The sequence below is a fragment of the Mesoplodon mirus genome (assembly GCF_964341445.2).
Source record: "Mesoplodon mirus genome assembly, chromosome: 3".
Classification (NCBI taxonomy): Eukaryota; Metazoa; Chordata; class Mammalia; order Artiodactyla; family Ziphiidae; genus Mesoplodon; species Mesoplodon mirus.
Genome location: NC_138978.1, coordinates 148,709,441 through 148,724,129, shown reverse-complemented (window position 1 = coordinate 148,724,129; position 14,689 = coordinate 148,709,441). Strand labels below are relative to the sequence as shown.

General features: G+C 40.4%; 1 protein-coding gene and 1 pseudogene across 2 annotated transcripts in view; one reads left to right on the top strand and one right to left on the bottom strand.

Annotated features, from left to right (window-relative positions):
- Window positions 1-2,308: 2,308 nt before the first annotated feature.
- CR1 (complement C3b/C4b receptor 1 (Knops blood group)) overlaps window positions 2,309-14,689 on the top strand; it is a gene marked incomplete at its 5' end in the record, with an annotated part of 113,235 nt that continues 100,854 nt past the window's right edge. Inside the window, 3 exons of the mRNA XM_082612243.1 lie at window positions 2,309-2,621; window positions 9,944-10,123; window positions 10,743-10,842. Of these exons, the coding sequence (XP_082468369.1) occupies window positions 2,309-2,621; window positions 9,944-10,123; window positions 10,743-10,842 (593 nt within the window). The remainder of the gene's footprint in view (window positions 2,622-9,943; window positions 10,124-10,742; window positions 10,843-14,689) is intronic.
- On the bottom strand, window positions 9,108-9,855 carry LOC309801055 (uncharacterized protein C9orf40-like; annotated as a pseudogene). Its single transcript has one exon. The product of its transcript is annotated as an uncharacterized protein C9orf40-like (transcript).

Below are 14,689 nucleotides of genomic sequence, written 5' to 3'. Positions count from 1 at the left end.
AACCCACCTGCCAATGCAGGGGACATGCGTTTGAGCCCTGGTCCCAGAAGATCCCACATGCCTCAGAGCAACTAAGCCCATGCGCCACAATTACTGAGCCTGCTCTCTAGAGCCCTCAAACCACAACTACTGAACCCACATGCCACAACTACTGAAGCCTGCATGCCTAGAGCCCATGCTCTGCAACAAGAGAAGCCACCGCAATGAGAAGCCCACATACCGCAACGGAGAGTAGCCCCCACTTGCTTCAACTAGAGAAAGCCCACATGCATCAATGAAGACCCAACACAGCCAAAAATAAAAACAGATTAATTAATTAATTTTTAAAAAATGAATGAATATAACAGAACAGAAACAGACTCACAGATATAAGGAACAAACTAGTGGTTACCAGTAGGGAGAGGGAGGGGGAGAGGGACAAGATAGGGGTAGGGGACTAAGAGGTACAAACTACTATGTATTAATAAATAAGGTACAAGGGTATATCATACAGCACAGGAAATATAGCCAATATTGTATAATAACTTTAAATGGAATAAAATCAATAAAAATTTTGAATCACTATGTTGTACACCTGAAACTAATATTGTACATCAACTATACTTCAACAAAAAATTTTTAAAACCTCTAGATGAATCCTGATCTTTCTATTGTTTATTGTACATGTCCTCCCTTAACAGACCCAACAATTCCTGAGATTTTTAACCCTCTTCCATCCATTTCCTTTTCAGAAGTCCTCTTTATGGGCCTTACTAGAAGTCCAGCTTCATAATCAACAAACTACCTATATTCCCTAACTTTTCCTAGAACATTCCCACACCTCTTGACTGTCACGAAACTCCATTTGTCCAATGACCATAACTTTCTCAGTTAAAAATCCAAAAAGCTTTTGACATTCTCCCTCGATCAGACTACCCTCCCTCCTCCATATTAATTTCCTGTTACTGCTATAACAAATTACCTTGAATCTTTTTTTTTTTTTTTTTTTTTTTTTTTCTTTTTTTGCGGTATGCGGGCCTCTCACTGTTGTGGCCTCTCCCGTTGCGGAGCACAGGCTCCGGATGCGCAGGCCCAGCGGCCATGGCTCACGGGCCCAGCCGCTCCGCGGCATATGGGATCCTCCCAGACTGGGGCACGAACCCGTATCCCCTGCATCGGCAGGCGGACTCTCAACCACTGCGCCACCAGGGAGGCCCACCTTGAATCTTAAAACAACACAGATTTTTGTTTTAAAAATTCTGGGGGTCAGAAGTCTAAAATGAGTACTACAGGGCTGGACCAAGGTGTTGGTGGGACTGACTCTTTCTGAAAGCTCCAGAAAAGAATCTGTACCTTGCCTCTTTCAGCTTCTAGAGGTAGCTGGCATTCCTTGGCTTATGGCAGCATAACTCCAATCTCTACTTCAGACATTACCTTTTCCCACTTTGTTCTGCTGCCTTCCTCTTATAAGAACCCCTTTGATTATGTTGCCCACCCAGATAATACAGGATTATCTCCTCATCTCAAACTCCTTAATTTAATCACACCTGCAAAATCCCTCTTGCCACATAAGGTGACATATCACACGTTGTGGGGAATAGGACGGGGACATCTTGGGGGCCATTATTCTGCCTACCACACACTCCCATTTCTCTCATCTTTGAATTCTTACCTTTCCCTCCCCCATACTTCTTATTTCAATAAATAGCACTACCATTCATTTTGAATCCTCGGGCTAACTATTGATTTCCTTCTTTTTCTCACCACTAACTTTAAGAAAGAAATTAACCAAAATCCAATGCCTGAGCAAATTTTGTTCATCTGCAATATCTTTCTTAATTGTCTACTTTATGCCCAGTCACAGTCACCACCAAACCCCACCCAGATGATGGCAAAAGCCTCCTTGCTGGTCTCCGCTATTGCCTTATTCCTATCCAGTCTCTATACTATAGACAGAATCATACTTTTAAAAATGCAAATTTGATTAAGTCACTCTCGTTTAAAAAATCTTTCAGTGGCTTGGTGTATCTCAATTCAACATAAAGCAGTTGGTTCTTCATATTCCGTGTACACTGTGCATGCTGCCTGCAACTGTTGCTTCAACAGAGAGAGCAGGCATTTCTTTAGGTGACCTACCCACGTGGATTCTTGAGAAGGGGAAAAGTCGTTCAGGGGTGTATAAAAGCGAAGTTGTGAGAATCCACCGCCTTTGTCTGGAACTGCCCATCCTCACACGCGGAACACATCAAGGAGCTGAAAGCGCTGCCAGATTTTCCTCCTGTACCTGGATCTCTAAGGTGGTCTTTGGGAGTGATACTTGTTAGAAACAATGCAAACTGGGAGTAAACAAGATCTTGCTCACCAAGGGGAAGTTGTGGTCAAAAGCTTTTTGTCCCGGAACCTCCGCCACGCTTCTCAGACCCTGGGAGCGGAACCGGGTGTGTGGTACTTCTCTCGGCTGCACTTTCCCCTGACTTCCATTTTCTCCGAGATCGCATCTGGTTACTCGAGGCCCTTGGGGAGGATGGGAGCCACTTCTCCGAGGAGCCAGGAGCCTTTCCTGCCGCCAGCGTTCCCTACCTTCTGTCCCGGAGGAGCCCTCCTGGCCGTTCTGGTGCTGCTCGCGCTGCCGGCGGCCTGGGGTGAGATGCGGGAGGGCGTGGGAGCGGGCGCGGCGGGCACTGCCTCGCTGGTCCTCGCGTCCGAAGTGTCTCCTTCCACGCGCTAAGCGCGCGAGAAGGCAAGTCGGCTCCGGGATTCCCCTCTGTGTCCCGGGACCCTGCTGGCACTGGTCGAATTCCTCTCTTCGGGGGGCTTATGTTGTGCTCAGCGCAGACGATGAACAGGTGCTGCACGGAATTGCTTGCCTTTGTGTTAATACGGAGACTGGCTTATAGCGGTGTGGCGCTGATCACAGGGAAAGAAAGAGGGGTTGGAAATTCGACAAACTTGGGTTCTAATCCTAGAAACATATTAATTGTGAGGAAAGTTACTACATGTGTTTCTTCATCTGTCAATGCGAATACTGATCTCTATACCTCATGGGGTTGGTACCTAAATGGCATAAAGTGTGTCAAAGGTCTAACACAGGGCCTGCCACTTGATTTCTATCGTCATTACTTCAGCTCTTTGTTCACGAGGGTGTTTGGACAAGCAGTCCAGGGGTTGCAATTATCACGTGAAAAGTGCCTTGCATCCGGCTATATTCACCCCACCCACACCCCAAACAACCACTGCCATCATTACAGACCCCAGGTGTTTGGGGTTAGAAGAGCTAGCTAAGCTGCAGAACCCTCAGTGTAACGGTTACCAGTAGAAGGAGAGTGTAGAGATGTTTACATATTGTCCCATTTTAGTCAATTGTTTAGAACAAAACTATCATGAAAATTTTGATGTGGCATCCTCCCTTCCTTCCGTTAGCTTCAAACAGGTAAACAGAGATTAGAACCCTTCTCTTCTTATTTTTGGCTTTCCTAGAAGTCTTCTTAGTTGCTTAGACTCGTGTCAACATCTTGGTTGAAGTGACAGTCTTTTTTTGTCCAGCCTCTTCTTGACAACTCAGTTTGCTCTTCGCTGTCACTAGACGTTTTGCATTCATTATTTATTTATTTATTTATTTATTTATTTTTTGCGGTACGCGGGCCTCTCACCGCTGCGGCCTCTCCCGCTGCGGAGCACAGGCTCTGGACGCACAGGCTCAGCGGCCATGGCTCACGGGCCCAGCTGCTCCGCGGCATGTGGGATCTTCCCGGACCGGGGCACGAACCCGTGTCCCCTGCATCGGCAGGCGGACTGTCAATCACTGCGCCACCAGGGAAGCCCCATTCATTATTTGATTGTGACTTCTCTTCTAAGAGGAAAAGGGAAACCAAGTTTCCAAAGAAATTGCTATTAATATCTTATCTCCTTAGACGTCATAAAAGAACCTGTTCACTGAAGAAATGGGATAAAACCTAAAGCTTTATTTTCAGAAGAGAAGCATGCCAAGTAAGTTAAGCAATCTGTGCTTATAATTTTTGTGGACTTTGTGGCTATCTGGCTCCCTTCTTACTGGAATGTTGTTGTAGCCTGTCTGTGTTTATTAAATTACTATTATAGTACAATCCCAGACACTATTTTTTTCAATGTCAATTTATCTCTTTATTTTTAATGTAATATTTGTTCAATTTATGGAACTAATTATTTTTAACATCTTTATTGGAGTATAATTGCTTTACAACGTTGTGTTAGTTTCTGCTGTATAACAAAGTGAATCAGCTATATGTATACATATAACCTCATATCCCCTTCCTCTTTTGTCTCCCTCCCACCCTCCCTATCTCATCCCTCTAGGTGGTCACAAAGCACCTAGCTGATCTCCCTGTGCAAGGCAGCTTCTTCCCACTAGCTGTCTATTTTACATTTCGTAGTGTATATGTGTCAGTGCTACTCTCTCACTTCGTCCCAGCTTACCCTTCCCCCTCCCCGCCAGACACTATTAATTACAAAAAAAAAATTTCCTAAGGTCATCAAAATAACTTCAAAATGTGAAACAGCCTAAACTAAACTATCTAGTAATTTACTTGCCAAAATAATTTAGCTAAAGAAAATGCTGGTGGAATGCTGACAGTGTGCACAGCACTTTGGGGTTTGAAAGAAATGTAAGAGAGAGCTATGCCTCCAAGGTGTATGCATACAGGGTGGTAGGGTGGTGGGGTTTTATGAAATCTCCTTAATTAGGATGCCAGCGTTCTGGTTTGTCCAGCCTCTGCTACTTACTAGCTGGGAACATTGAACCCAGCAAGTCAATTAACATTCCTGATCTTGAGAGTCCACACATATAAAATAAACATAATTGACATTCTGCTATCTGAGAGGGTTATTGTGAAAATTAGATGAGGTAGTGTGTGTGACAGGGTTTTATAACCTGAAAATTCCCATGGGGATCTACAAAACCATGACTAGGAAGTCACAGAAGAGCCCGATGGGATGATTGAAAAGGGAGATCCAGTGATATTCACCTGAGTGGAAGGAGCATGGCTTTAAGGGCACTAGAGGAGTGAATCCAAAAAAAAGAGATTGTAAAGCATGTTTCACAGGGATATTTATTGTACATAAAAATTAGCACACTAGTTAAGCATTACTAGGACCACTTTGAACATACAGCAGACTCTGGCGCCCTTACTTGGTAAATATACATGTTTAAATATATTTAACATTTAAATATACATAATATAACATGTTACATATAAATTAACAATATAATTATGTTATATTCTGTAATATAACGTACTGTTTTATATACCTAAATGTTATATTTATATTATAAAACATATTATGCTATATTTATGCTGTTATATAATGTAGTATGTATGATTACATTGTATATTGCAAACATATAATTAGAGTAATAACTTTATTACGTTATATAATATATATGATAATGTAATATCTAATATTACCTTCTTATAGTTTGTATAGATTATATATAATATTAATCTATATAATACATAATGTGCATATTAAATATCATATATTATTTACTACCAAAGTTTATATTATATTATGCCATATAGAAAATCTAATGTATATTATACATTATAACAAAGTATGTAGTACATATTGTATATTATATAATACACCAAATATATAACATTTAATAAAGATCATAAGATATATAAATATATTTAAATATTTAAATATAAAATACATAAAAATGTTAAAGTGCATGCTCCTTTTTTCTTTAACTTAAAGAGTTACTTAAGCAAACATTTTCAGGTCCCTTCAATAAAGAAGAGGATATGCAGTATGGGGAGCAGAGCATACCCAGGTTGTCAGCTCATGTTTGAACAGACATGAAAGAAACAAAGGGTAGTTTGTACTTATAGTATAGAATAAATCAACTTGCCTTGAGTAGAAGTTTTGAGTCAGGTGTGTATTTCAAAGTGGACTGTGTCATCCAAGACAAAAATCACAATGAGATGACACTATACACCCACCAGAATGGCTAAAATTTTAAAAACTGACCATGCCAAGTATTGGCTATAAGGTGAAGTAACTAGAATTATCATATAGCTCATTGGTAAAATGATACAACCACTTTGGAAACAGAGTTTTGGCAGTTTCTTAAAAAGTTAAACACACATGTATCTAAGCATTTCACTCCTAGGTATCTAGTCAAGAGAAATGAAAGCATATGTCCTCCTAAAGACTTGCTCATGAATTTTTATAAGGGTTTTATTTGTAACAGCCAACAACTGGAAACAATTCAAAAGTCCTTCAACAGCTGAAAGGGTAAACTAAGTTAAGGTGTATTTTTGCAACTGAATGTTATTCAGCAAACAAAACAAAACCACGCAAATTTTTATACGCAACACCTGGATTATTCTCAAAATAATTATGCTATGTGAAAGCTAGACAAAAATAAAAAGTACAAACTGAGTGATTCAGTTTATATGAAATTCTAGAAGTCAGATCAATCTGTGTAAGAGGAAGCAGGTTGGAGGTTGCCTGGAGAAGGAGATAGAGAGATGGATGGATCACAAAGAAACATTAGGAAACTGTAGGGAGTGTGATGGAAATGTTTGTTGTCTTGATTATGGTGATCATTTCATGGTGCATACATATGTCAAGAGTCATCACATTGTACACTTACTGTATTTAATATATCTTAATAAAGCTATACAAAAAGTTTTTTTGTAAACTCTTGTAGATCTTGAGTTTACAGAGTTCATATTAATATAGTTATCGTAGGAACCAGCCACAATTTGAGGGATTGGCAATGAAGGAGGAAAAAGAAACTAGATCAAGCTTTCTCAGGTGAAGTTTCACATATTCTTTTTTATTTGGGGTATTATCCAAATTTGAATTTTTAATTATTCCATATACTATACCCAGAACTCAGGTAAGAATTTTAGGTAATTAAAGGAAAGTAATGTCATTCCAAGAACTATCCATTCCATTTGTTTTTTGGTTTACATCTCTGTCTTCTCCTTGTGAGCTTTGCTGTGACATTCAGCCTCTCCTAGTAAAACTTTTGGCACCATTTGGTCCAAATGGCACCTTTTGGTCCATTTGGCATCTCTTCCCTTGTCCAGCATCAACGGATGAGACGAATATCAAAATTACACTCATCCCACATATCAACTAAAGAAAAGGTGCAGGCATAACATTTGAAATCACAGGAGTTGTTTTTTACTTGGTAGCTTTTTCCTGTTTGTCACAGTGGTTCTCAAAGTGCTGTTATCTATCAAAATCACCTGTGAAGCTTTTTAAAAAGATAGTTTCATGGGCTGTAACCCACAACCACTGAATTAGAGCTTTTAGGGATATAGCCTGCACCCTTGATTTTTTTAAGTTTTGTAGGTAATTCATCATTCATCTATTCATTGCAACAAATATGCACAGACTGCTTATAATTGAGTGCTAGCCACCTAGACTAGGTATTAGTTTAGAGGAGCAAAAATCATGGGGTTTCTTGCCTTCACATTATGCATGTCTAATATGCATGTCTAATACTTATTGAGATAAATAGATATTTTTAAAAGCACATAAATATAAAAAGCACACATCATCATAAAGCAATTATACTCCAATAAAGATGTTAAAAAATTAAAAAAAATTAAAAATTAAAAAATTAAAAAATATTCCTGTTTTACCCCTAGGTTCTTCATGACATTTTTTTTCTTAAATACCATATATATATATATATATATATATATATATATATATATATATGTTAGCATACGGTATTTGTCTTTCTCTTTCTGACTTACTTCACTCTGTATGACAGACTCTAGGTCCATCCACCTCATTACAACTAGCTCAATTTCGTTTCTTTTTATGGCTGAGTAATATTCCATTGTATATATGTGCCACATCTTCTTTATCCATTCATCCGATGATGGAGGGGGAAGGATAAGCTGTGACAAAGCGAGAGAGAGGCATGGACATATATACACTACCAAACGTAAGGTAGATAGCTAGTGGAAAGCAGCCACATAGCACAGGGAGATCAGATCGGTGCTTTGTGACCACCTGGAGGGGTGGGATAGGGAGGGTGGGAAGGAGGGAGACGCAAGAGGGAAGGGATATGGGAGCAGATGTATATGTATAACCGATTCACTTTGTTATAAAGCAGAAACTAACACACCATTGTGAAGCAATTATACTCCAATAAAGTTGTAAAAATAAATAAATAAATTAATTAATTAATTTAATTTAATTTTAAAAAATAAAATAAAATGGATCATGGATAAGGACCTACTGTATAGCACAGGGAACTCTACTTAATACTCTGTAATGACCTATATGGGCAAATAATCTAGAAAAGAGTGGATATATGTATACGTATAACTGATTCACTTTGCTGTACAGCAGAAACTAACACAACATTGTAAATCAACTATACCAATAACAATTTAAAAATAAGTAAATAAATAAACTAAGGGGGGGAACAATACCAGGGGGAGTTCCCTGGTGCCAGTGGTTAAGTGGTTAAGAATCCGCCTGCCAATGCAGGGGACACGGGTTCGACCCCTGGTCTGGGAAGATCCCACATGCCGCAGAGCAACTGAGCCCGTGAGCCACAATTACTGAGCCTGCGCTTTAGAGCCTGTGAGCCACAACTACTGAGCCCGCGTGTCACAACTACTGAAGCCCTTGAGCCTAGAGCCTGTGCTCCACAACAAGAGAAGCCACCACAGTGAGAAGCCTGTGCACTGCAAAGAAGAGTAGTCCCCACTCACCGCAACTAGAGAAAACCTGCGTGCAGCCAAAATAAATAAACAAAACAAAACAAAACAAAAACAATACCAGATTTCAGAAAGAATCTCCCACATTTTAAGTTTGCATAGATGTTTAAGTCAGCTATTTGTTCAACGAAGAAGAGTCGATGAAATGTATTAGAAAGCATTTTATTAATAAACTATTATCAAACAATATTCATTTCATGTAGCACAAATTAACTTTTTGGTGCAAGAAGAGGAATATCTGAATGTTTCCCATCTATTTCTAAAACTGTCAGAATTCCTTTGTATAAGATTGATATCTTCAAATTTAGAACCTAAACATAAATTTTTCTTAAGAATGCATACATAAAATACTTCTCCTGTAACTGCGCTATACCCTTGACAAATCCCTATTGGGAGGTACAGTAGTGACTGCAGGCATTTATCTTTAAAACAACGTTTCCTCATTTTTCAGGTTTGGGAATGATATCACATCAAGTATGGAAAATAACTTTTTTCCTTAAGAAGACATAAATTCACTTAGAGATGTCTCCTCAAATTCAGAAAAACCCATTTCTTCAGCTCCCTCTGGCAGGACTCCATATTAATCTCAACCACTTCATTCTTGCCTGGAAGTGTTTTTGTCGGGTTGTCTTCACTTACACCTTCAATGTCTGCCAGATCAATAGGTGGTAAAGGATTCCTCCAGCACTGGAAGCTGTTATACTGCCAAAATTCTTCATTGAGCTGGCGCGACGCGGCCCCCCAGTCTCCCCGCAGGGAGTCTGCGCGCCCCGCCCCTTCGTCGCCACCGCCCCTCCCCCGGCCCGCGGGGCCGCACGGGCGGCTGCAGCAGCGGCGGTTCGCCGGTCTCCAGGCCGCGGCCCTGACGCTCCGCGCCGTCCGGGTCGCCAGTGTCCCCGCCGTCGCGGCGCTTGCTGGGCGAAACCGAAGGCTCAGTCATAGCCCCCGCGTCGATTTTACGCTTTCGGGGCAGCTCCGGGACGCCGAGCGCCTGCCCGGGATGCGAGACCCCCGGCGGCGGGATCCAAAGCCGTGGCCATGCCGGCTCCTCAGGAAAGTCGCGGAGCAGGAGCCAATTCCAGGGCACGTGGAACGTCAGGGGCTCGGCAGCACGCCGCTTGCCCGTGGGCCCTGAAGGCTCTGGCGGAGCCTGCCGGGGGCGGCACTCCCGTAGCTGTGGGAGTGGAGGGCCTCTCCACTAACTTTGATGTCCCTGTGGTCTTGCTCTCCAGGTCAATGCCAATCCCCGGTGCACCTTACATTTGCCATGCCTACCGAACTGATTGACAAAGATGAGTTTCCTGTTGGGACATCTTTGAAGTATAAATGCCGCCTTGGTTACTACAGAAGAGAATTCTCTATCACCTGCCTGCAAAACTCTGTCTGGTCAAGCCCTGAAAACAACTGTAGGCGTAAGTAACTCTGGACTGAGGACTCCTCTGTCTGTGTCAATAATCCTTAAGATCTGATCAGTCGTTCAAATTTTGAAACAAAGACACGTGTCTTGGTAACTTTGCCTAAGGTATAAAAAGATGTGAGGGTTATTCTTGTAGGTCATATCTTCCTACTGCTTTGAGTTCCTAGCACCTTCATTACAAGTTCATTTCATGAGAAATGACCATCACAAGGCATGACTGAGGGAAAATCTCAATTCAGTAGGGGTGTCCCATTTTTACACCTGAAACTAAGTAATGAATGACTCAGGAAAGGAAAGAAATGTGTAGGTGGGGAGAGAATCCCAAACTTCAAGACTTTTGATGTACACTGGTTGAATTACAGAGTAAGCATTTTAGTAACAAGCAAAGTTTACATCTTTCTAAGAGGCAAAAAAATATGGGGATGAGATCTGGAAGGGAGGTCTTTTTGAAAGTGGTGCTTAGTAGGTGGCTGATCCTGAGGCAGTCTTGTGAGTTTCCTCAAGGTGGCAAATCTATAGAACTACAAGAGCTATGGCCAGTTTGGGACCTTATGTATTAACAGACGTTCAGAGTATTCTACACCCAGTCCCCACATTCTGCTTCTTTCCCATAGGTAAATCATGTGGATCTCTTCCAGAGCTCATAAATGGCAAAATGGACATCAACAAAGACACCCAGTTTGGATCAACTGTTACTTATTCTTGTAATGAAGGGTGAGTTGGCAGTAGCTTTGTTTGGAATGACAGTTCTAGAATTGTAACACTAGTCTCTAAACAGTAGTCTCAGAAAGGAAAGTCAAACTACCTGTCCATTTAAAACATAGCAGTAAGATTTCTAAGTAGAAGTTGTGCCTTGAATCCAGGCATTTAACTACCCTTGCAATGACTAAACAAATATTTGAAAAAATAGGAAAAAACCTGTAACCATGCTAGAAATTGGAGGGGTGAGGGTACTGTTTGCACACCAAATTAATGCACCTAAAGCCAAGTGAAGCATTTGCTAGATGAGAAGGACCAGCCTTCTAAAGAAGTAAGTGGAACAAACACACATATATTCTTAACTCAAAGCAATAAGAGATAGAAATGTTGGACTCAGGAAAAAGTAGGAAAGAGTTGTTTATTTGGGATGATGGAGTAGATGTGGTGGATGGGCAAATCTTAATTGTTATAGCACCTCTCCAGAAGTGTACACAATACAGGAATCTTGCTGTGGACATACTCTTGGCTTATCTGTAGGGGAGACAACCAATTTAGGAAAGAAATAGGGACACCTTATATCTTAACTTTTGTTCTGTTTTTATTACTTATTATTACTTACAATACATGCAAAATAACATAAGTGAAACATAAAAATAGTAATAACAATAAAATGAATTTCAATGCATATGCCACCCACCTTAAAAACCATCACTAGTACCTTTGACGCTGACTATGTGCTTTTCCCAATTTCCATTCCTTCACCTCCAAAACTTCTCCAGAAGTAACCACCATCCTGAATTTTGTTTATCCCTTGCATTTCTTTTCCATTTTCTCCCGTACATAGTCCTAATCATTATATTTTTAGTTATACATATTTTAACTTTATATAAATGACATGATTTTATATGAACATCTTTGCAAATTGGTTTTGATTTAATAGTTTGTTTCTGACATTCATTCATCTTGTTGTGGTTAATTCATTTTCATTTAGGATAGTGTTCTCTTGTCTGGATACAGAAAAATTTATTTCTTTTGTTGTTGTTGTTAGATATTTCGATTATTTCTAGTTTGTTTTGCTTTGTTTTGTTTTGGCTATTATAAGCATCCCTGATATAAAGATACTCATACATGTCTCCTAGTACACATGGGCAAAAGTTTCTCTAGGACAGTGGTTTTCAAACTTATTTTACCATGATCAACAACTAAGAAATATATTTCTACAGCACGTACACACACACATAAACAGATACACATGTATACCACATCACATACACATTTATATAAATTAAAATTGTCACACAAATATTTAACATTATACTGGAAGTTCTAGCCAGGAAATTAGTCAAGAAAAAGAAATAAAAAGCATCCAGATTGGAAAAGAGAATTAAAACAATCTCTGTTTGGAATTAAAACAGTCTCTATTTGGAGGCCAGATCAAGACAGTGGAGTAGAAAAATCCTCACCTTCTCCCACAGACATACGAAAACTACAACTACATATAGAATAACTATCTCTGAAAGTGACCTGAAGACTAGCAGAACAGATTTTCTACAACTAAGGATATAAAGAAAAGGCCACATTGAGATGAAGAGGAGGGGAAGAGATGTGGTCTAGTCAGAACACCCCCCCCCAATGCAGTGACCCACAAGCCAGAAGAAAATCACAACCATGGCGATCCCCCCTGAGGAGTGAGGGGCCCAAGACCTACACTGGGCTCCCCAGCCTGTGGCACCTGCACCGGGAAGACAAACCACCATAGTGTCTGGCTTTGTAAACCAGCAGGCTTATGTTTCAGGGGAGCCAGAGGGCAGCGGGAGACTGCTCTTGAAGGGCTCACTTGCTCTGGGTCCCAGCACAGACAGAGCAGCAACTTAAAAAATGCCTTGGCTTTATGAGGAGGAGATATATTGATTAATTCTGGGGCAGGTACCAGGGGATAGAAGTGCTGGTAGGTGCCATTTTTTTTTTCTCCTTACACCTAGCTGGCCCAGTGCTGATAGGTGCCTTTCTGTCACTCTCCATCAACACAGGTAACACTGTGTGCCCCACCCCAACGTTCCCCTAAGTACCTGCCCAACCCAACCCACCTGCCTCAACCAGTCCCTCTAAAGAAGCTCCCACCCCATCCTACCTGGTACATGGTTCTGCCCAGGACCAGTGCTCCTCCAAAGTGGCTCACATTCTGGGGACCTAGCCCTTCCCACTAGCGAGCCCACAGAAGTTGCAACCAGGCCTCACAGACAGCTGGGCTGGGGATCAACCCTGCCTACCAGTGTGTCTGTAGAAGTCATGGCCTAAACACAACAGGAGGATGCAGGCAGCCCATGCAGGGGTTAACCTTGAGCACCTGGCTCGGGTGACCAGGGGGGATTATGCCACTGGACTCTACATAACACTGTCTACATAAGGCCACTCTTTTAAGGTTGGGAGATGTAGCTGATGTACCTAATGTTTAAAAACAAACACCGAGAGTTAGGCAAAATAAGAGACAAAGGAATACCTTCCAAGTGAAAGAACAAGATAAAACCCCAGAAAAAGAAATATACAAGATGGAGATAAGCAAATTACAAGATAAAGAGTTCAAAGTAATAGTCATAAAGATGCTCATCAAACTCAGGAGAAGAATGGATGAACAAAGTGAGAACTTGAACAAAGAGATAGAAAATACAAACAAGAGCCAATCAGAACTGAAGAATACAATAACTGAAATGAAAAATACATTCGAGGGAATCAATTACAGAATAGAGGATGCAGAAGAACAGGTCAGTGATCTGGAAGACAGAGTAGTGGAAATCACCCAATTGGAACAGCAAAAAGAAAAAAAGGAATTAAAAAATGAAGATAGGAACCTCTGAGACTACATCAAGCATACTAACATTTTCATTAGAGGGGACCCAGAAGGAGAAAAGAGAAAGAAAGGGACAGAAAGCCTATTTGAAAAGATAATGGCTGGAAACTTCCCTAACCTGGCAAAGGAAACAAACATTAAAATCCAGGAAGCGCAGAGAGTCCCAAACAAGATGAAGCCAAAGAGACCCACACGAAGACACACTGCAATTAAAACGTCAAAAGTTAAAGAGAGAATCTTAAAAGGAACAAGAAGTAAACAAGTTATGTACAAGGAAACCCCCATAAGACTATCAACTGATTTTTAGGCAAAAACTTTACAGGCCAGAAGGGACTAGAACAATATTTTCAAAGTGCTGAAAGGAAAAAACTTATAAGAACACTCTACCCAACAAAGTTATCATTCAGAATTGAAGAAAAGATGGAGCCTCCCAGACAAGCAAAAGCTAAAAGTTCATCACCACTAAGCCAGCTTTACAAGAAATATTAAAGGAACTTCTATGAATGGAAAAGAAAAGGCCATAACTAGAAACAAGAAAAAATTATGAAAGGAAAAATATCTCACTAGTAAAGGCAAACACAGAGTTAAGGTAGTGGATCTACCACTTATAAAGCTAGTATGAAGTTTAAAAGACAAAGGTAGTAAAATCCATCTAAATCTAAAATAATTAGTTAAACAATACACAGAATGAAAGGATGTAAAATATTATGTCAAAAACATAAAATGGGGGAAGGAGTAAAAATGCAGTGCTTTTAGAATGTGCTCCAACTTAAGCAACCATCAAATTAAGATAGGCTGCTGTATACATAGGTTGCTATATGTAAATCTCATGGTAACTACAAACCAAAAACCTATAACACAAAATATAAAGTGAAAAGAATACAGACATAAAGCTAGAGAGAGTCATCCAATCACACGGGAAGAGAACAAGAGAAGAAGAAAGGAACAGAGAAGAACTACAAAAACAACCATAAAACAATTAATAATATGGCAAAAAGTACTTATCTATCAGTA